We start from the raw sequence: 22,268 nt of genomic DNA, 5'->3' as shown, positions 1-22,268 counted from the left end.
TGAAACCCCCCAAACCAAGATTCAGAAAAGAGCTATCATTGCATTTCTAGCGCTTGAACGTTGTAGACAGATGATTCTACAAAAGGACGTCACTTGTTTATACTTCCAGACAGGAAAAGATTTTGAGTTTTTATTGGAATTGGAAAGTGAAAAGCACTGCAAAATAATCTCTGAAGAAACCCGTTTGGGAGAATACCAAGTGCTGTGTAATTCCAGGGCCACATTGCTGTAATACACACAGCAGTGCTTCTTAAGTGCACTGTGTAGCATGATGCTGATCTCAGTAAGTGCTCTTCTCCACCAAAGAGGAGAGGAGTCTTTTGGAAAACCAAGAAAGCCAGGGCCGTCTCTGGCATCATGTGTACTGCTCACTGCATGTTCTCGTGATGCTTCGTGATGGCTTGACTTTGCAGGGACTCTTGATTATCAGACAACCATTACTTCTTCTTGTTCTCCTCTTCTCTCTGAGAAGCTCTTTTGTGGCTGATTCCTTTATTTCCTTCAGGTTTTTAGTCCAAATTCACTTTCTCAGGGAGGCCTTCCTTGATGACTTGATCTGAAATTTTCTCCTCTCCGATCTTGCACATCCCTGCTTCCCTTTTCAGTGGTCTCCCCAGTACCGTCCGTATCTCACACACCTTGTATTTGGATGTTTGTCTTGTTTACTTTTTTAATCCCACTTGAATGTAGGTTCCACGAGGGCAGGGATTTTGTTCATGACTGAATCCCCAGTGCCTGGCACAGAACAGGTGCTCTATGTATAGGTGTTGGGTTCTCACCGCTTCCCCAACTATTTCAATGTTCCAGGCATAACCAGTCTTTCAAAGGACTATGTGAAGGCATGTGTTATGTTAAAACTGCAGAAATGTTTTTGGCTTTTCATAGCGGTGACAAGTATGGCCTTGATCATGTCACGTAACTCCTCTGTGCCTTGGTTTCCTCATCTGTATACATGAGGACAATAATGGTACTGAGATGAGCAGACTGTTGAGGTAGTTAAATGAGTAAATGTGTGTAATGAGCTTTATTCCGCTGCCCTCGGAATAAAGTCCAGTCTCTGGGCTGGTCTGGCAAGTAGTTAAGTGCAGTTAAGTGTTTGCCACTGTGACTATTCACTGTGACTATCATGACCGTCCATGTTCCTTCCTACAGCAGCACAATAGCGAGTGTTTACCATAGACCAGGCTCAGATCCAGGTGCTTGGGACACAGTGGTAAATAAACCAGTCAACACCCCCGACCCTAGCCCTTTTCTAGTGGAGGGAGGCAGACAGTAACCATAGAAACTCAATAAACAGGAATGACTTTGAACACTTTCAGGCCAGGGTAGCACACGGCCCTCCCTCGGTGCGAGATGAGGGAGTGGGGAGGAGCAGCCTGGGTTTCAGTGGTGAGGGTCACCTCCTTAGTTAGGTGGTGGGTTTGGGGGTGTCTGTTCTACTGTTATGTTTCCTAATTTACATATATGTTACATGTATTTTGTATGCTTTAAATACTTTGTTAAAACCCTTTTCTGTCTCGAGCACACTTCACTGTTGAAATAGGTTAATTGTTCATTTAACTTAATTATCCTAGTAGGTTAAGATACTTGATTTTTTAAAAATTTTCTCAATATAACCTAATCCCCCCCCCCCCCCCGCATTTATTAAAGGTGGTCAAAGTTGTATTTCATTAGCTCGGTTTTTACTCACAATATGTATCTGAAGCATTCAGTTTTATGTGATTTGTGTAGAATTATCCTAATTTGGGGTAGCAGGTGATGGGATTCATGCTTTGTCACTGACACCATTTTAAGGACGTTAGCAAAACGTCTTGTTTTATTCAAAATATTACGATTGAATTTTAAAATATATGCAGTATTTAATTTGTGTAACGGAGCGAAGGATTTAACTTTTGTACATTGCATAAAAGTAATGAATCATTTTGTATTTTAACTTTACCTTCCAACCACCTATGAAACTTAAAATGAAAGCACATTCAATTAAGAATATCTCTTTATTAGAAATGCATGTCTAATCATGTAATAAATCAGTATATTTAAGGTATAATTTGTCCCAATGTGTCTAACCCTCATAGCTGTCGGTGCCTTTACAGTTTTAAGGACAGACTCCAGTTTTTCACTAAGTGCACTGAATTGGGCGTTTCTGAGGTGTCTGCAAACAGCCTGGCAGCTCTCAGTTCTGTGTGGTGGTTCCAGACGAGACTCGACTGGCTTGAGTTTGGATCTTGGCTCTGCTGTGTTTTTAAGGGTTATGTCACCTTGGGCGGTGTTTGGCTCAGTTTTCTTTACGTGAAGAAAATAATGGTACCTACTACCTTATAGTTGTTGTGAGGATTACATAAGAAAATGCGTGTAGAACCAGTTTATTGAGAAGTCTTAATATGTCAGGGGTATGAATGTGGAGCAGTGTTACTTTTCTAACAATGGCCATCAGATTTGCCCTTTGGAAACACCTCCTTTTTGTTACATAGCGGGGCTGCTTCAGTGTCTCCCTTGAGCTGTGTGACTTTTCAGTTACTTTTGATTACTCAAACCACCTCACTTTGGTTCTCCAGACTTAGTTCTCTTATTTAATAACTGTATCATTTGCTTCAGACCTCTCCTCTTCGGCCAACTCCCGGATATTTTTTGAATTCATCCCCCCTTTTCTCTATCTCGCTTCCCCTTGGTTCTGGCGCTCATTCTTTCCTTCCCTTCACCCCAGGTCTCATCTCCTCTAGTCTTGTACACTGTGGTCAGGGCGACCTTGCTAAGACACAGATCTAAGTGCATCACTTGCCTGTTTAAAACCCTTTTGTGTGAACCCCCGCTGCCCTCAGAATAAAGTCCATGGCCCACGAGGCCCCAGCCTGTGTGCAGCCTTTTTTCCTCCTACGGCTTCTCTTTGCACCCCCAGCACTGCCCCCGCCTTCCTGCTCCGTGGCCACACTCGACCACCGACAGAGCTGTGGGGATGCGGCGTGCTGCTTCCAGACCCAGGCTCTCCCTCTTCGTGGGGTGTCCTCATTCACTTAGTACTGGGTGTCCAACCAGGCAGCTCCGCTTACTTTTCAGAGGGAAGAGGCCCAGGGGCAGTCTTCTGCTTTCAGAAACATCTCCCGGCTTCTTTCTGCCAGCCATCATTCCCAGATGACCCGAAGCGTCAGGTGTCTTCCTCTCCCCATCCCACAACTGTCCCAGGGTCCCTGAAAGCAGGGACTATGTCTTCTTCACCTCCGTCATTTTAGAGCCAACCCTAAAGCTCCAGGCCTTTCGTGGGTGCTCTGTTGGATAAGTATAATAATGAACGAAGGAACACCCAAAGAGCTAATGGGTGGAAATGTGTTATTCTAGTTCGTATCCTTCTGGCTAAGATGTGTTGCAGTGGCCATGTCTTTTACAGCGGTCAGCAGCAAGTTTAAATCCTAAAAAGTGACCCTAATGCTCGTGGTAAGTGTGTGTCTCCCACTCCTTTGGCCTTGGGAGCCCACGCAGCACTTGACTGTTTTCATTATGTTGTTGACTTCTCACATGTACTTACCTGCGAGGAAAGGGGGACATAGCAATGTCAGGGTCACACTGTGGCCGAGACATAGGAAGGGGATCCTAGGTGATGCACGGAGAGTCAAGGCCTGCGGGGCTGTGTTGGGAAGCCAGAGGTTCTCAGGGGACGTGCTGATGAGCCGGGGACGCAGCCCACCTGCCTTCTCCACGAGTGCACGTTGTTGTCCCTGGTCCACTTGGGCTCCCTTTGATCCTTCTCACAGCTCCTGAGAGGTGTGACAGGCTCTCCAGGGAAGCACCATGGCTTATGAAAAGACATCTGAAAATCAACCAGGCATGTTCACAAAGCCACATGCCTGTCAGCAGGGCGTGTCTGTGTGTTGTGGGGGCCCCCTTGCTCCAGGACCTCCTCCCGGTGGTTGGAAAGCACCTCAGACCGTGGGACTCCTGGCACTGGGACTAGGCTGGGTGCCCATCAGCCTCTCCAGCATCATAATCTAATATGAAGCCGGGGGTCGGGGGGTGGCGTTCATCAAAAGCTCAATGTCTGTACTCAGGACAAGGCCTAGAAACCCTGCAGCCAGGCTGCCAGGCCCATACACCACCTGGGCTCTGGCTCTGGTCTCCACAAAGACTCCTGGCCAGTGTCTTCACCTGTGAAGTGGGCAGCTTTACGTGATGAATGAGGTTCCATTGAGCTTGGCAGGAGGGACCTCCACCTGACTCCTCCAGCACGAATATTCCTTAGTTTAGACCTTTACACGTGAATCTGGAATTCCTGGTCTGCATGTCCAGAGGACAGCGTATTGAATCAGAAGATGGCTCTCTGCCCCATCCTGCAATGAATTCCATAAATGCTGCACAAAACACACAATGTCTTTGAGCTTCAATTTCTAAACCTACAGAATAAGGAAATTAGGATGAGGTGATCTCTAAGGTCCATTTCACCTCTAAAAATTCTAAATAGACCATTTAAAGAAAGCGGGAGTCTAAAGAGAGAGGCCGTAACATGGAAACGTGTCCCTTGAACAAAGCAGAGGATATTTATTAAACACTCAGTGTCCCTCGCACACAGAGTTAACCTTTTCCAATTTAATGCTTACCTAAGGCTGTACCACATTAGAAATTCAGTAGCTGTGTCTTCTAGAATTTATCTTTGCCTTTGTCAATAAAACTGTTCAGTCAAGCTTCATCTTACTGTTTTAGGATCAACAAGGACGAGCTCTAATGGCTCTAAGTACTTCCGTGGGCAGAGAATGATGGTTAACCTGGTTCCTATTGGCTCTTCTTTCTCTAGTGCTGTCATCTTAGGGAATTTAACGTGAAAAATTAGCTTAAACTAACAAATCACTTTGAAAAAGTACAAGAGCTTGAAGCATCTATTTTCCATAGCTGTGCAAAAAGTAAAATAGAAATAGTATTCATATCTGATAGGAGACTTGCACGAGGTTCTTGAAACAACAAATCATAATCAGGACAACTTTTCACTTCAAGTGTTTTATATAGAACATCATTTGGTTTCTAAATCTGTGATGCCCTTTTTGCCCGTGGCTTCTGATTTTCATAATCTACCACAATTTAGCAAATGGTGATTTATGAAGAAACTTGGCTTTGAGGAGCTTATTTTCATGAAGGAAAAAAAGAAGAAAAGACAAAGTTAACCCTCTTGAGTCCTCTTGCTTAAAGGCATTTCAGAATATGGGCATTCTTTTGGAATTAGTAGTTATATTAAATAAAACAAAGAAAGAGAGCAGACAGGTATGGAAGAACCAGAGATAGTTTCTAGAATTACAGAATAATTTTAAAGTAATTGTAAATGTTTAGAGAGAAACTACACTGATACAGGAAAATTATATTCATAGAGCCTTATATGCTATACATGTGTGTGTATAAATAAATAGAAAGTTATATTTAAATTTGCTAGTATTTTGTTAGGATTTTTGAAATTCTAAGCAAGTAATTTAAGTCTTTAAATACTCATGTGGGATTTAGGGAACCTGTAGTATCAATATACCTGAGTTAGTTCTCCTGGAGATTAGTCACCAATAAATCTGACAGCTTTAAGACAAAGCAAAACTATACTTTAAAATTCAAACCCAATAATACATTTCATATGGTTATAGAACAGTTAATTAGTTGTAAAATAGACATTTTTAGGTCTTGTCAATGAAAGTATTCAACTCCTTGGATTATAACTTTTCAATCGCTTTTTTTCCTTGTTTTTACTTTAAAATATTTTTTTACCAAATTCCGTTGGATTGGATCCAATTGGGTTTTGTTTTGCTTTGTTCTTAATATGGCTGTCCAGCTGTTTCAGCACTACTGTTGAAAAGACTGTCTTTCTGCACTGAATCACTTTTCCATCTTTGTCAAGTCAATTTGCCATATTTGTGTGGGACTGTTTCTTACCTCTCTGTTCTCTCCCATTGCTCTACACTTGTCTTTTTATCAGTGCCACACTAGCATGATCAGAGTAGCTTTACAGAACGTCTTGAGTGGGAACCCATAAGCTTTATTCTAAATTTGTTTTGCTTATTCCAGTTCCTTTACCTTTACGTATAAATTTTAGAAACACTTTGTCATTTTTTTTGTGAAAAATCTTCATGGAATTTTGATTGGGATTACATTGAATCTATACATTGGTTGGGGGGGAGAGGCAACTGACGTATTAACAATATTGAGTCTTTTAATTAGTGAACACGGTGTATCTCACCACTTATTTGGTTCTCTTTAACGTCTTTCATCCGTGTTTTATAGTTTTCAGCATGCAGATTTTACACATATTTTGTTAGATTTATACCTAGTTCATGTATTTTTATGATATCATAAATGGAACTCTAAAATTTTTCAGCTTTTGTTTTTGCTAATATGTAGGAATACAGTTGATTTTTTCTATCCTGAGCTTTTATCCTCTGACCTTGACCTTGATAAACATGCTTATTGTTAGTTCCTGTAGCTTTTTGTACATTCTTTGGGATTTTCTGTATGGATAATCATTTTATCTGTGAATAGGATAATTTTATTTTTTTCTTTCTAGTCTGGATGTCCATTCGTTCGTTTGTTCGTCCTTCCATCCTTCTTTCCTTCCTTCCTTTCTTCTTCCCTCCCTCCCTTCCTTCCTCTTTATCTTTCATGTTATTGCCCGCCTGCCACTATTACCTCCAGTCTGATATTGAGTAGTATTGCTGAGAGTGGACATTCTTGCCTTTTTTTCCAGCCTTAGGGGGAAAGCATTCATTCTTTTACCATTAAGTGTGATGTCAGCTGAATGTTTTTTGTAGATGCCCTTTATCAAGTTGAAGAACTTCAATTCCTATTTTGCTGAAAGTTTTTATCATGAATGGATGTTGAATTTTGTGACACTGCTTTTTCTGCATCTATTGAGATGACTCTATCATTTTTCTACTTTAGTCTATTGATACAGCGAATCACATTGATATTCCAGTGCTTATACCTTGCATTCACAGGATAAATGCCATTTGGTCCTGATGTATTTATTATCCTTATTATATATAGTTGGATTCAAGTTGCTAAAATTTTTTTAAAGAACTTTTGCATGTGTGTTCATCAGGGCTGTTGGCCTGCAGTTTTCTTTTTCCTTTAAAATGTCTTTGCCTGGTTTTACTATTAGGGTCATGCTGGCCTTGTAGAATGAGTTGGAAAATGTTTTCTCCTTTTCAGTTTTCTGAAAGAGGGTTTGTGTGGAATTAGAATGATTCCTTCCTTAAATGTGCAGTAGAATTCACAAGTGAAACTATCTGGGCCTGAGATTCTTGGTGTTGGAAGACTGTAAACTACAAATTCATTTTAAAAATAGAAATAGAGCTATTTATCTTTTCTCCTCAAATGAGTTTTGGTGGCTCTGTCTTTCTAGGAATTGGTCCATTTCATCTAAATTGTTAAATTTATTAAGTAAATTGGATACACCATGTTTTATTTTTATTCAATTCAAAATACTTCCCAGTTTCCCTTTTATTTGACCCTCATGGATCATTTAGTTATGTGTTAAATATTTGGAGATTTTCCAGATAATTTTCTGTAACTGAATTCTAATTTAATTCCATTGTGCTCATAGGACATGCTTTGCGTAATTTGAATCTTTTAAAATTTATTGAGACTTGTGGCTCAGAATATGGTTGATCATGGTAAAAATTCCATGTGTGCTTGAAATTAATGTGTATTCTGCGGTTATGGGATGGAATGTTCCACAAAAACCAATTAGGTCACGTGGTTGACAGTGTTATTCAAGTGTTCTATACCCTTATTTATCTTCTGCTTCTTTAGTCTTTTTCTTATTGAGAGAGGATTGTTGAAAATTCTAACTTTAATTGTGGATTTTTCTATTTCTCCTTACAATTCTATCTATCCTATTTTGCTTCATAAGCTTTGAAGCTCTGTTATCAACATGTTAACATTTAGGATTTTTATGACCTCTTGGCACATTGACTCTTCCATTCATTATAAAATGATTTTAGCCCTGCACTCCACTTTGTCCAAATAATATAGCCACTTCAGACTTCTTCTGATTATTTTTAACATAGATGACCCTCTTGCAATCTCTTATTTTACCTATTTATGCCTTTATATTTAAAGTATTATTTTAAAGGCAGCAATAGTTTTGTCTTGCTCTTTTTTAATCCAATCTGACCACCTCTACCTTTTACTTAAGGTACTTAATTGAGGATATTTATATTTAATGTGATTATTGCTGCAGTTGGTTTAAATCTGCTATCTTGCTATTTGTTTTTTTATTTCATTCTTTATTCCTTTTCTCCTTTTCTACATCTTTTAGGTTATATTTTTCTCTAATGATTCCATTTTATCTCCTTTATTAGCTTATTGGCTATAACTCTTTTGTTATTTCAGTTGTTCCTTTAGAGTTCGTAGTACGGTCTATTTGCAGATAATGTAAGGACCTTACAGCAGTGTATGTCCCTTCTCCTCTCCCGGCTTGTGTTCTGTTTCTGTCATACATTTCACTCCAACATATGCTACAGCCCCTCTTCACCCATACATTATTATTATTTTGGTTTTAAACAACCAATTATCTTTTAAAAAGAGATTTAAATAGTTAAGGGAAATATTTTTTGTATTTAACTACATAGTTAACCATCTCTGATGCTCTTCATTCTTTTGTGTACATCTTCAGTTTCCATCTGGTATCATTTTCCTCTTCCTGAAGGACTTACTTTAAAATTTCTTATAGCGCAGGTCGGCCAGTGACTGAATCCTTTCAGCTTCCGTGTGTGTGAAAAAGAATTTCATCTTCATTTTTGACAAGATATTTTCACTGGGCATAGACTTGTAGTTTGACAGGCTTTTCAATATTTCCTTTCAGCACTTTAGAGATATTGCCGCTTCGTCTTCTGTCACCTGGAAGTCTGTTCCCAACCTTTTCCTTGGTGCTCTGTGTGTAATTTAGTTCTTTCCCTGGTCTGCTTTTCAGATGATCTGTTTGTCACTGGTTTGCAGCCACTCGATTACGACGCACCTTGTTGCAGTTTCACTGTTCTCTTGCTTGAGCTTTGTTACGCTTCTTGCATCTGTGGATTTTTTTTTTTAAATAAAATTTGGGGAAAATTGCCATTATTTCTTCAAATACTTTTTTTTCTCTCCTTCCCTCGCCTCTTTTTTAGGGACTTCACTAAAGATTTATTTGGTTGTTTGAAATTGCTCACAGTTTAATGGTGTTTTCTTCTTTTTTTGTTCTTTTTTTCTGTTTGTTTTTTTTCCCCTGTGTGTGTGTGTGGTTTTTGTTTTGTTTTTGGTTTTTTTTGGACAATTTCTGTTGCTAATATATCACTAATATTTCTTCTGCCTTGTCTAATCTGCAGTTAATCCCATGCAGTGTATTTTTCTTCTGAAATTGTATTTTGTATCTTCATATCTAATTTGGGTTTTCTTTATACCTCACATGCCTCTACCTCATATGCTAATATTTACCTCTTCCTTCTTGAACATACGAAATGTGGTTATAATACTTCTTTTCATGTCCTGGTCTACAGAGTACATCATCTTTGTTACATCCGGGTCATCCTGATTGATTGATTTTCCTTCTCATTATGAATCAAATTTCCCTGCTTGTTTGTGCGCCTGGTACTTTTCATTGGGTTCCAGACACTGTGAATTATTGGTTGCTAACTGTATTTTATTTAATATCCTTGAGCCTTACTTGGGGAAAAATTAAGTTACTTGGAAACAGTTTGATCTTTTCAAGGCTTCCTTTTAAACTGTTTCACATAAGACGAAAATACCCTTCATAAAAACATGTCGATGTCATATATTTATACTGGGTTTTTTGCTTTTTCAATTGTAGATATGTTATCATCAGGCTGTAGGAGATTAGGATTTTGCACTTTTAAACCATTCTTACCCCACATTTTTTCTCCCCACCACACGTTTCTTCTTCCCATCACCTTCCCAATAAAGTTAACTTTTGAAAGTGAAACCAATAAAACATTTATTAATAGAATCATGTACATTTTATTTATGTATATATGTATTTATATAGCCTATATTTTTCTTTCTTACTTTTGTTTTCTGTCGGACTGTCTTTGAACTCACCTCCTTGCTCCATTAGATCTGGCCCATCCTCGCTGTCACTCCCCGCCCCCTGCGCGTGCTCAGATGTGTTAGATCATTTTTGTTTATTCCCACCGAAGCCTCCCTCCCACAGGCTCCGCTGCCTCCATGGTTACACGCTAGGTGCTGGTTAGGCTTGCTTAGCACCTGTCATCCCAAGACTTCCTCCCCCATCATCCTATTGACTCCCTTCCAGTCTCCAGCATTTGAGTCCCTGGTTCATGTTTCCCATGCCTTCCTTTTTTTTTTTTTCTTTTGAAATATACAATATTTCTCATTAAAAAAAATTTTAATTTATGGTGGTAAGAACACTTAACCTGAGATCCATCCTCTTATTAAGCATACAACACAGTGTTGTTTGTACATACATACAACTGTACATACCACCCAGTGTTTGCACTTGCAGGGCTGTACATACAACCCAGTGCTGTTTGACCGTAGGTGCAGGGATGTACATACAACCCAGTGCTGTTTGATTGTAGGTGCAGGGCTGTACATACAACCCAGTGTTGTTTGGCTGTAGGTGCAGGGCTGTACATACAACCCAGTGCTGTTTGACCGTAGGTGCAGGGATGTACATACAACCCAGTGCTGTTTGATTGTAGGTGCAGGGCTGTACATACAACCCAGTGTTGTTTGGCTGTAGGTGCAGGGCTGTACATACAACCCAGTGTTGTTTGGCTGTAGGTGCACGGCTGTACATACAACCCAGTGCTGTTTGATTGTAGGTGCAGGGCTGTACATACAACCCAGTGTTGTTTGGCTGTAGGTGCACGGCTGTACATACAACCCAGTGCTGTTTGACTGTAGGTGCAGGGCTGTACGGCAGATCTCTGGAACTCATTCTTCTTGTTTAACCCTGTTTCCTGATTTGCTCCTCCACTGTGGTGTCTAAAATGTCTGAACATGTTTTTATGCTACTTTACACTTCACTGATTTGGCCAAGCGAAAAACCTTTTTACTCTTAGAATTTTATAGATACTTCTCCCATTGTTTTTTGGCAGCCAGCAAAACCATTCTGATACGAGCACCGGTGTTTGTACCTTGTTTTTTCTGTTTGGAGGCTTTTAGGATTTTCTGTCCTACATGATCTTTAATTTCATGATGCTGTGCTCTGCTGTGGGGCTCTTGGCATTGACTGTGTTGGCCGTGTGTTCGTCTCGTTTAATCTGGAGATGTGTGCCCTTCCATTCTGGAAAAATTCTGAAATTATTTCTTTGATAATTTCCTTCCCTCTGTTCTCTGTTTTTGGAATTCGTTCTTTTTTTGGTGTTGGACCTCTTAGATTTATCCTTTTAGTCTCTTGTATCTCTCAATTCTATCTCTTTATTTCGTTCTAATTTGGGGAAGATTTTCTCAACTTTATCTTCCAACTTTTCTCTGGAAATTAAGAAAATTTAAAGTACGGTTGAATTTTCTTTTTCTTCTTCTTTTTTTAAAATATCTTTGGCATTGTTTCTTTTTCCAGCAGCGTATGAGACCCTAACACTAAAACATTATTCGTTGTTTACCTGCAATTCGGCTTTAACTGGGAGTCCTGTGGTTTCATTTGCGAAACCTGGGAACCCTACTCCCAGTGGCCAGTGAGAGTAAATGGGGAAGGGGAGGTGATGTGGTGTGCAGACCCTGGGCAACGATGTGATCAGGCACAAGGTGATGTGCTTTAGCCTCTTCCCTGGCAGTCACTTTAGATTTGCAAGGAGTTTGGACAGAGGGAGAAACAGGTTATCCTATTTCAGTGGTGAGTCCCCAGCAGCACCTATATTGGCCAAGTCAGATCAAGTTTGGAAGAAAAGCACATGTTACTGAACTAGAAACACACAGGCCCTGCCCCTCCTCCCCTTCTCCCATCCTAGCATACGTGCTCCCAGCATGCAAAAGTGACTGAACTGGCATCCAAGCAAAAAGGCTCTTAGGCAAAGCGGAACAGAAAAACAAAAGCAGCAGCAAAGAACCATCTCAATCTCAAGTGTCCAGGCTGTTTCCCAGGCTCCAGATTCCCCACCCAAGTGAGACCTCCTGATCTCTGCACAGTGCCTGGAGTTGCCTAGTAGCATCCGTGCCTCTAGGGGTCTCTCCTGGAGTCACGGGAGTGTTTATCCTGCCTATCAGCTGGTCTTGGTTGAGCTCTGACTGGACACTAGATTCATAGATGCTGTGTTTTGCAAATGGAAGAAACTTTTGTAAATGGCTATAAAGTAAATTTAGCCATCTGTTCAAGGGTGTATGTACAAGGGTATCTCTTGGAAAATTATCTAAAATAGCAAAGTATTGGAGGTGACCATAACATCCAATGGTAGAGATATATGGGTTAGGACAGACTATGGTTCGTATATTGACTTCTGTAGCTTAATACTTGTTTCTTTCCGACTGTTAAAGAACGTCATGAGTAAATAAGATTCTGTTAATTTAGTAATCTTAAACTTCAGTGGGAATTTAAGATTCATTTCCTTATATGACCTTAGAGTTTTGGTTTTTTATGCTCTTTTTACAGCTTAAGATGATGCTTTAATAACTTTTCCTGTGCAGTTGGCATTCCGTCCAAATATGTAAATGATTTAATCATACAGATAGTTTTAGTGATAACTGTAATTTTCAAAATATAGAAACTATCATGTAGTAAATAAGAATTGTATCTAGCACTGGTAGATTATCATAGAGACCACATGCTTGCTTGCTAAATTATGATGATTTTGAGCTTCCACTTGTTTCCTTTTACTAAAAATGGGTGTCTTCCTCAAATAAATTTGTATCATATGAGATAATGTATATTTAATTTTTGCAAACTGTAAGTATGCCAACACATATTTGAGTACTATTTGAATATTATGTTATTCAAAAGCAAAGCCTTAAAATTTATAGAACAATAGGAACCTTACAATAAAAAAAGAATGATACTGCCTTATGGTTAGTCACACTTTAGCTTTTTAACCCCAAAAGAGTAGTGCTCTTTCATCAGCTACCACATTCACCCAGATTTGGTTCCTAATCACTTTGGAGAATTTCTAAAACTAGATACACTCTACCAGCATTGGGGCAACTTACAAGAATGTCTAAGAGGCCCCAGTGGCAACTAAAATAGGAAATTTTAGTTAAAGGATGCTGCTTGAGGGAGAATGCTTGTTTGAGAAAAAAGAATCCGTGAGTGTGTGTGTGTGTGTGTGTGTGTGTAAATCAAATATATACATATAAATGCTCTATGGTCAAATTTTATGTTGTAATTATTTGTGACGATACAACTTGGATTAAGGAAGTCTTCAGTATTTGTAGTTTTTTTTGTTTGTTTCTGTTTTTATAAGATTATGCCGTTAGAGGGCAGTATTGTAGAGGTTTAAATGTACCTTCTAAATGTATTGAATTGCAAACTTTAAATAATCGAGTGAATTTAAGACTTTAGGCTTATAGTATCCTAAATTGTAACCTCATGTGTTATATCCTTGCAAATATTTTTAATTAATAGAGGAAATTATGTAATAGGTTAAGCTATTTTACACCCAGCTCTCTTAATTTTGGTTTGGAGAAGAGAATTACTTGGTCAGTGTGGCTAGGGGGTGACACAAAATACTTTACAATAGTTCAACTCCTCTGATGTAAGAAGGCTCAGAGGATTCAGTCTTGTAAGAATTGCGCTTAACTTCCAAAAATTTGCCTTAGGGACTTACTGAAAATAGATCTATGTAGGTAGGATTCAACCTGTGGATTTTTTTTTTTAATCTATAAATGGAAAGAGGAGATCCAGTTTTAAGGTTTATGGCTCTAAGGACATTTTAAGAAGATCTGATTTCATCTGGTGGATTCCTTTTGGCCTCTATTTATGTATGTCTAACAAAGAATATGTAGTGTTTTTTGTTTTGTTTCTACACGTAATTGATAAATTCACGAAAAGGTAGAATCTCTCAAAAGGGAAATGTGATTTTTTTTTTCCCTCTAAAATTCACTGGCTTAAAAGAAGTACTACAGTATGGTTGTTATCCTTATAAATAAAAACGCCTATAAAATCCTCCCGTTACTGTTGTCTGTAAGAACCAGATAATTGAAATCGAGACACTCAGGCTCCTGCAAGTCTTTAGTGGTGAGACTGGGCATGCCCAGTAGCACAGACGGTTCTGGTTGCAAATAAGCAGCTTTCGCCGTTCAGCAGCCACGGGGACAAGCAGCTCCGGGGACGGGGGTCTGATTCCCTTAAACGTAAGCACGTGTGGGGTCCCCATCGTATTTCTCAGGGCCCCTTGGCGTTTTTCCGCCGGAGCACTGCTCGGGCCTTCCGAGCCTCGCTGGGCCCTAGAAAGCCCCACGCTCCAGCCCCTCCGAGCGCGGCCTGGGCCAGCCCACCCGAGGAGCAGATAGGGAGGTTGGGGGCGGAGTGGGGGTGCGGAGGAAGGCGGGGAAGCGGGAGGAGGGCGGGGAAGGGAGAAGGGGGCGGCTCCAGTGGCGTGCTGGCCAATCGGCGCGGCTCTTCCCTGCATATATTTTGCACGGAGAGTGGGAGTTCTGGATTAGAGCCTAGTGGAGCCCGGCCGTCGACCTGAGAGGCTTCTCTGCACAGCAGTAGGATCTGCATCTTCCCGGAATCGCCAAGCCCCAGAAGCCGGATTTCTTTAAATCAGGGCTGCTATTTTCTATTTCTCCCTGAGCTGCATAAAGCTAGAAGATTTTTATCTAGCTCAAACAAGGCTGCTACTATTCCCTCTTTTTTTTTTCCGTGAGGGTGTTTTTGGCTGCAATTGCATGAAATCCCAATGGTGTAGACCAGTGGCGATGGATCTAGGAGTTTACCAACTGAGACATTTTTCAATTTCTTTCTTGTCATCCTTGCTTGGGACTGAAAACGCCTCTGTGAGACTTGACAATAGGTAAATGTCGGCTGGGACAGTTTCTTTAAATTTACTCGTGAGATACTTGTAATAATGCAGGTGAAAGATAGCCAGGCGAATTCCTTTGTCCATTGCTGAGAGACTACGGTGACATGGATGGTGCTTTTTGAAATAAGAAGAATAGCCTTTTTTTTTTTTTACAGGTCTGGCCAGAGAACAGGCTTTTACCACATTATGTAATTTAGCCTTTGTGGCTCACTAAAATAGGGAAATGTCTGAGTATTCGTTAGTAAGAGAGTGGCTGGTGTTTTCTGGAGGGTGATATATTACATAGCATTAAAGAATATTCCAAAAAATGATGCTAGTAATATCACAGAATTGGGAAATCCTCTTTGTCTTGGATATTTAAGATAAATTCCATTTATCGATTTTTTCCCCTTTTCTTTTCCAGCTCTTCTGGTGCGAGTGTGGTAGCTATTGACAACAAAATCGAGCAAGCTATGGTATGTACTGATTAAATATCGTTTGTACCGAATGTGGGCACAGTACAAAAAGCGAGGTGTCTTGGGATGGAACCAGGGCATCCGTGGTTGAGATGATGACTGCTCTTCATACATTTAGAAATGCCAGCACTATCTCCATTTTGCCAGCATGAAGCCACATACCGCGGCTCTAAGGAGAGAGAATGGGGGCCCTGAGGGTATTCCGTGTCCCTTCCAGGACCGATCTCACACAGCCGTCGGGATTTTTGCGGAGGTGTCCCTTTTTGCTGGGGAATTGCTAGGGAGGCGCTGGCCCGGCGTGTCCTTTGGTCGTGGGCACATCTAGCGACATGGCTTTACTGGGAATCCTAAGGTTTACCGGGGAGCCGGGATGGGTGAGGGCCCCAGAAGAAGGGATCTGGGGAAGGGGCCTCCTAGACCAGGCGCAAACAGACCCCCGATGATGTAGGCTACTGCACGATTTAGACAACCGGAGAAAAGTTTCGTCTTCTCAACCTGCGCCTGGATTTCTCCTATTTTTTATTTCCGCCTTGGCTGTTCTTTGTTATTGGAGCAGCGCCTGTGGCTCTTCTCACGGGATTCTCTGCCCACTGTTGCTAGGCAAACTCCGAACCTTTAATTCGGAGCTATAAATAACTCGAGCTCCCATTGGCTGCGACGGCTGCCCAGGTTTCTGTGATGTCAGCTTAATCACGAAAAGGGAGGGGGTTGGGGGTGGAGGGAGGAAAATGCGGCAACACGCTCTGTAGGAACTGGCTGCAGCCGGTGCTGAGGGAGGCGGTCCGGCGGGCGGAGGGAGGGACTTGGGGGCGGGGAAGCGGCTACCGTTGCTCCGGGGCTGGACGGCCCTGGGCCGGGCCCTGGGCCGGGCTTCTGCCCCAGTGCATTTGGCCATCTCAAATAGGAAACCTGACCGTGGGCAGTCCTGGCTAACGGCTGCAGAGAAAGCAGACTTTTGAATAGCTTGATCACTTACACGTTAAACAAGTATTGTACAGTTGAGGTTATATTCCGTAGATTTCCCCAAAGTCAGCTAGATGAACTCTAATTAGGTAGGATATGGAAGTGGTTAGGGAGAGCCGTGCAAAATAATACTTTTGAAATTTTAAGAGTCCAGGAAACAGTAAATAGTAAGTTAATAGGAAGTTAACCTTTTTTTCTCCCCTCTCTCTCCCTTTCAGGATCTGGTGAAAAGCCATTTGATGTATGCGGTTAGAGAGGAGGTGGAGGTCCTCAAAGAGCAAATCAAAGAACTAATAGAGAAAAATTCCCAGCTGGAGCAGGAAAATAATCTGCTGAAGACACTGGCCAGTCCCGAGCAGCTTGCCCAGTTTCAGGCCCAGCTGCAGACTGGCTCCCCGCCTGCCACCACACAGCCACAGGGGACCACGCAGCCCCCTGCCCAACCAGCGTCCCAGGGCTCAGGACCCACCGCGTAGCCTCGTACGCCCCCGCAGAACTGGCTGCTGCTGTCTGAACTGAACAGACCAGAGAAGATGTGCTAGGGGGATCCGCCTCCACCGTCACCCATTTCATTGCTCGCTGCAAAAGAGACGTGAGACTGACATATGCCATTATCTCTTTTTTCCAGCATTAAACACTCACATGCTTTGGGCTTGAAGAAATTTCTTAGTTGGGTGAATTAAAGGTTAATCTGAGAATTAGCATGGAGATACTGGGACATCATGCAGCTTGGCAGATCCGTGAGAAATGGTTCCATTCATGCTGAGGAGCTGTGTGCCTTTCCATCCCTCCTTGCTCCCCATCCCCACTTCCAAGAGTTCTTCCTGCTTGCACACAGTGTGTACTCCATGGGGTTCCGAAGCAGTGGAGTGCCACTGGACTTTCCTCTCTCTCCTCCCCTATGAGGACCTTGAAAGGGAGGTGAAAGTCAAGACTGAAGCTTAGTCTCACCTAAAATGAGGGGAAACGTAGTTCATTGTACAAATTGACGACTGTCACCAAATCCATAAAAAAAAAAAAAAAGTACTGTGCCTCTTTCCGAAACAGTGGATGACACAAAACTATTAGAGTGATTAAACGGTGACAGGTAGCTGGGACCTAGGCTGTCTTTACCATGAAGGTTGTTTTGCTTATTGTATATTTGTGTATGTAGTGTAACTATTTTGTATAATAGAGGACTGTAACTACTATTTAGGTTGTACAGATTGAAATTTAGATGTTTCATTGGCCGTCTGAAGAGGTGTGGATTGTCTTTTATATAGAGATCTACAGAAAAAATTACTCCACGAAGAAAAACACACCTACCTAAAGAGATTTTAAGCATTTGGCACAGTTAGTCACTTGGTGTAATCTGCAACCTACTAGCTGCTGAATATCTTGAAGTAAATCCCTGTTCACTGAAGTCATTTCATTGAGTTGATTGAATACTTTGGCAAATGATCAGTTGTAGCTGATGAGATGGGTTTCCCAGTAGGGGTTTCTGCATATTACCTGTATAGTAGTTATATGCATACGTTTCTGTGCATGTTCTCCACACAGTTGTAAGGTGTCACTGTATTTCATTGTTGCACTTGTCAACTTTCAATAAAGCATATAAAATGTTGATAAACAAGTGTTTCCATGTCACAGTATTAACGTATATAATTGCAGTCATTTCCACAAATATTTCCGGATAATGTTAGAACGATTTGACTAGTAAACTCCTAAAGAGGGGTGAAAGAGTTGGGCAGAGTAGTGGTGCTAGTGGTTTGACCAGAGAAGTAAAAGGAATTAGCCGCTGCATCAGTTCAGCACATAAGGATAGAGAGACATAATGAAGGACACAGGAGCCTCGTTCTGCAGACTAATTGTGTGACCTGGGCAAGTGGCTTACCCCCTCGGGCTGAAGTTCTCCCCTGTGGCTTTAGAATTCTAGGAGTCGGTGAAAAATCTTAATCTTCCAGTGTTTACCAGCTGAGGGGAATGAACCTTATTCTGTGTATAATCCCAACTGGCAGCTCTAAGATCAGAAGATGGGAGTTAGAGAGAGGCTGATTTCCACTTCAAGAACTGTCCCCTTGGGATGGGACATCTTTCCTAGTGTGGGTCGAGTTCTCATTTCCTGGGAATGTCCAAACAAAAAATAGGATAATTCTAGGGGTTTCCTCTTCTGGGTTTGAGGAAGGACCAGATGAGCAAGGGAGTCCCTCCAAATTGATTCTTTAAGGTTGTAAAATAAGTGGAAATTTGAAACATGGAATCCTACAGCAAACCGGCATCTGAGAATTGAGCCTGCGGGGTCCCACTCTGCTGTAGGAGCCGTGTCCGGGGTGGGTTTTCAGCTCTGTAATCTGCTCCAGCATCTCAGCAACTGCCCCTCCACCCGGTGGGGGCATTCCCAGGCTCTAAGTCTTACTCAAGCCTTTGTAGGACAGGAGTTAACTCTGAATCCTTCACTTCTCTAATGTAGAGCTGGTGGCAGGCTGATGGGTGAATGGAGGGAACATCAGAGCTCCTTAAAAAGAAACGGACAGGATGTGTGTGTTATGAAGCTCAAAGCAACTGGTGTGGTGACACTGCCTCCTGCAGAAAGCAGTAGACTGCTGACTGCCGTGGGAGGTTTGGGGAATTTGGAGAGGACTTAAAACAGTCTTTGTCATGTTCCTTTGAAGGTTATGTAACTTTGAAATAAAGGGATACTTATGTAGTAATTACATTTCCTTGAAAAAGAAAACGATAGTGAATAGAAATCTTTAACCATTTCATCTTTTATGTTTTAATGAAGACCCTCAATCGCAAAGGTGGTAATTGTGGAAAATTTGAAATTTTTCGTGTCAATGAATCTTTAAGATAATGGGCAACAATCTTCATTATTTAGTGGGATTTGGGGCCTTTTTATTAAAAATGTGAGAGTCCTACATTTTTGGGAGCTGAATATTGTGTGTGACGTACAACTGAATTATTAACATCAAAAGATGTTTTTCCATACGTGTTCATTTTAGTAATTACTAAACATGTTTTAAGTGATTTGACATATTTTAGGATGTTTCAGGTAATTAAAAAAGGCATTTTACTCTCTGCTTACAGGCCTGATTAGACCTTTGTTGGCCTGTGGGTTGTCGTATCATTGATTATATTGTACTTCTGTTCTGTGGAGCGGGAATGAATTTGAAAGGGGACAGAATGTGATAGCAGCACCGGGTGCCTGTGGCACCAGCACTTACGGCAGGGGAGGCCACCATCCCAAGAAGGAGAAACAGAAGGCATTTTGCAGGATTTTAATGAATGAATGCTTTCTGTTTCAAATTAACGGTACTCGTAACTCAGTAATTCTGTGCTTTTATTTTTGTATACTTTAAAAGCAAAAATTTCTTTTTCATTATGTGATAAATACGCAATGCCAGAATTGATTTTAAATTTACCCAAGAAATGTATAAAAGTTGACCATAACTGAAATTAGAAATGAAAAATTAATTTCCACAGGCACGACTCTGCTGTTGCTTTATGTAAAGTTAAGTAGTCGAAGCTACCAGGACGACAGCTTTTAGTCAACTTCACATCCATTCGGACAGCAATAATGGTCTAAAGATGAGAAATGGAGGCAGAGCACGTGTTGTGTCCTCCCTTTTAGATAAAATCGCCTGAAAATGGAGAAATGTGCCCACCAACGGAACTTGAAGCAGGTTGTGCAGTGAGCTTCCGGCTTGGGTGTTGGGAGAGGAACCGGAGCAGAGGGTGAAGCCTGCAGTAACGAGCTCTTTGACCTTTGAATGCGGAATGGGACCTCTCAGACCTGCTTTCTTACCCGTAAAATAGGAGGTTGGATCAGATCTCGAAGATTCTGTCCTGCCATAAGATGCTACAGTTTTCCCCAATGACTTTCTTCTATTCTAACTTTTTTTTGGGGGGGGGGGGAAGGTGCCATTTTATTTGTTTATTAACATCTTGGACTAAAATTAATTTGGTTTTAATCCTAGCTTGCCCAGTTACTAGCTAAGTGACCTCGGGCAGGTTCCTTTACTTGCTGATCTGTTTCTTCATGCTCAAATGGGGACATGCTATCGCCAGGGGTTTTTTGTAAGGGTCATGCTGGAAAGCTGTAAACGCAGAGGTGGGTTCAGAGCAAGGGTTCAAGAAATGTTAGCCTTTCTGTTATTGTTGAGAGTCATTTGTTCTCTTGTTAATGTTTATGTATTTGATTTTGTATTTTTTGTAGGCATAAAGCGGCGGCAGGCTTATTTTCTCATAGCTTTTGATTTTGCATGAGATAATAGTGGTGGCTGTGAAAATTTTATTACAAAAACACATGTTTTAAAAAGCCATTTAGAATATGGACAGAAATGCATCATTTCTTCTGTACCTAAGAAATAATATTGAAGGCAGCTGTTTGATTTATGTGAGTCAGAGAAAGAATTTGTTCAGAATTGTTCATGTTTGAAAGTCACATTGGTAGTAGTAAATACACAATTACAGGTAGAATATCTATATCTTAAATTATTTATTTCCTTATGGGAAAAAGTTCTGGGTAAAACAGCGCTATGGAATGCCACGGGGACCAAGGCCACTGGGATTAGTAATCAGGTTTTATCAACAGCTATTCTGAAAGGTTCTCTGGCCACTTTTAAAGTGTATAAAAATTACTACACTATTACAGTATAAATCTGTGCTTTAATCCAGCTGTTTTAGACACAGATGTCTATAGGATAGGACAGAGAAGTTTCTTGAGACATAATGTTAGGCAGTAGGGAGTGGTCACGACCGTGGCCATTGGAGGGTAGGCTCCATCCACACACGAAGGGCGCCTGTGCTCCTCAGCTCCAGGCACTCATTGCTGTGCAGGAACTCAAGCCCTGTGTTGCCAGATCTTTGCGTTTTTCAAGATCCTGAAATCCAGGCTCTGTGAGAATATTCCTGATTTTTAGACACAGTGCAGACCAGACAAAAGCACAACTATTATGCTGCTCTGGCCCGAGTTTCCACTCTCTACTTTCTAGGTCTGAATCAAGAGCCAAACTCCTGGCAGAAACAGGCAGCTCATCCTTCAGCACGAAACAAAACAGAAAACCTCTTCCTTTTGATGAGAGAAAAGGGGCACAGGCTCTCTGGTGAGCTGTGTGTGAATTTACTCTGAGAATGTTTCCTGAGCATCTTCTACAAGCCAGAGACAGGACAGAGGACAAGGCACCGCCCCTGCCCTCATGCGCAGCCCAAGTATTGCCTGTAAGAGAAGTGTGGTGCTCTGTTTGGCGAAATTTGCCTTCTGTGACATGATACCTGAGTCACTCCTCCTCTGTTCCTTCTCAGATGAATCCTTTGGCAAAAGTATTTCTGGGAGTCCTTTTAGGAGCTGTTGTTAAATTGGTAGCAATTCCTCATGGTGTGATAACCCCCTCTGCTACATTTTATAACTGACTCACTTGAGGACAAAGACGTTGTTTGCTGATGTGTGTGCTACAGGGTCACGTCACACATGCCCCACATTTCCGGGAATAACATTTATTTCAATTAATCTGCCCTATCATGTCAAGTACATTCAGGCATGCCCCGAAAGTGGTTTGTAGTCTGTGCAGACTAGGAGACAAAGAAAAAGGAAGACAGTTTCTCTCCTAAGGAGCAGAGAGAGATGGAGACATTAGGGTGACCAACCGTACTGGTTTCCCCGGGATGGAGGGCATTCCCGGAATTGGGATTCTCAGTGCTAAGACCAGGAGAGTCCTGGGCAAACCGGGACCAGCTGGTCTCCCTAGATCCCATTTCCTCTTCTGCTTGGACACACAGCTGGATTACACCTCCCAGCCCCTTGAAGTTAGGTGTGACATGGGACTCAGTTTTAGTCAATGGATCAGTGGCTGAAGTGATGGAACATTTGGCCAGGAGAAGTCCCACCTGCTGTGCTCCTTCCTCTTCCGCTGACCCGATGGGGAGGGCCTGGTGCCCTTGAATG

At 41.5% G+C, this 22,268-nt stretch overlaps 1 protein-coding gene across 3 annotated transcripts in view; it reads left to right on the top strand.

Annotated features, from left to right (window-relative positions):
• The window catches only part of TSC22D1 (TSC22 domain family member 1), a 110,958-nt gene extending 93,004 nt beyond the window's left edge, over positions 1 to 17,954 (top strand). The window contains exons 1-3 of one of the 3 annotated variants that reach the window (XM_014551993.2): positions 14,235 to 14,253; positions 15,331 to 15,382; positions 16,564 to 17,954. In XM_014551993.2, the coding sequence (XP_014407479.1) occupies positions 15,380 to 15,382; positions 16,564 to 16,821 (261 nt within the window). In that variant the 5' untranslated portion in view covers positions 14,235 to 14,253; positions 15,331 to 15,379 and the 3' untranslated portion in view covers positions 16,822 to 17,954. Of the gene's footprint in view, positions 1 to 14,234; positions 14,254 to 14,548; positions 14,919 to 15,330; positions 15,383 to 16,563 lie in introns of those variants that run through there. The other 2 variants (XM_006176256.3, XM_032496116.1) reach the window with 2 other exon arrangements.
• Positions 17,955 to 22,268: the final 4,314 nt, after the last annotated feature.

The sequence above is a fragment of the Camelus ferus genome, chromosome 14, assembly GCF_009834535.1.
Source record: "Camelus ferus isolate YT-003-E chromosome 14, BCGSAC_Cfer_1.0, whole genome shotgun sequence".
Taxonomy (NCBI): Eukaryota; Metazoa; Chordata; class Mammalia; order Artiodactyla; family Camelidae; genus Camelus; species Camelus ferus.
Note: the sequence above shows the minus strand (reverse complement) of the source record. Positions and strands in the feature narration are given on the sequence as shown.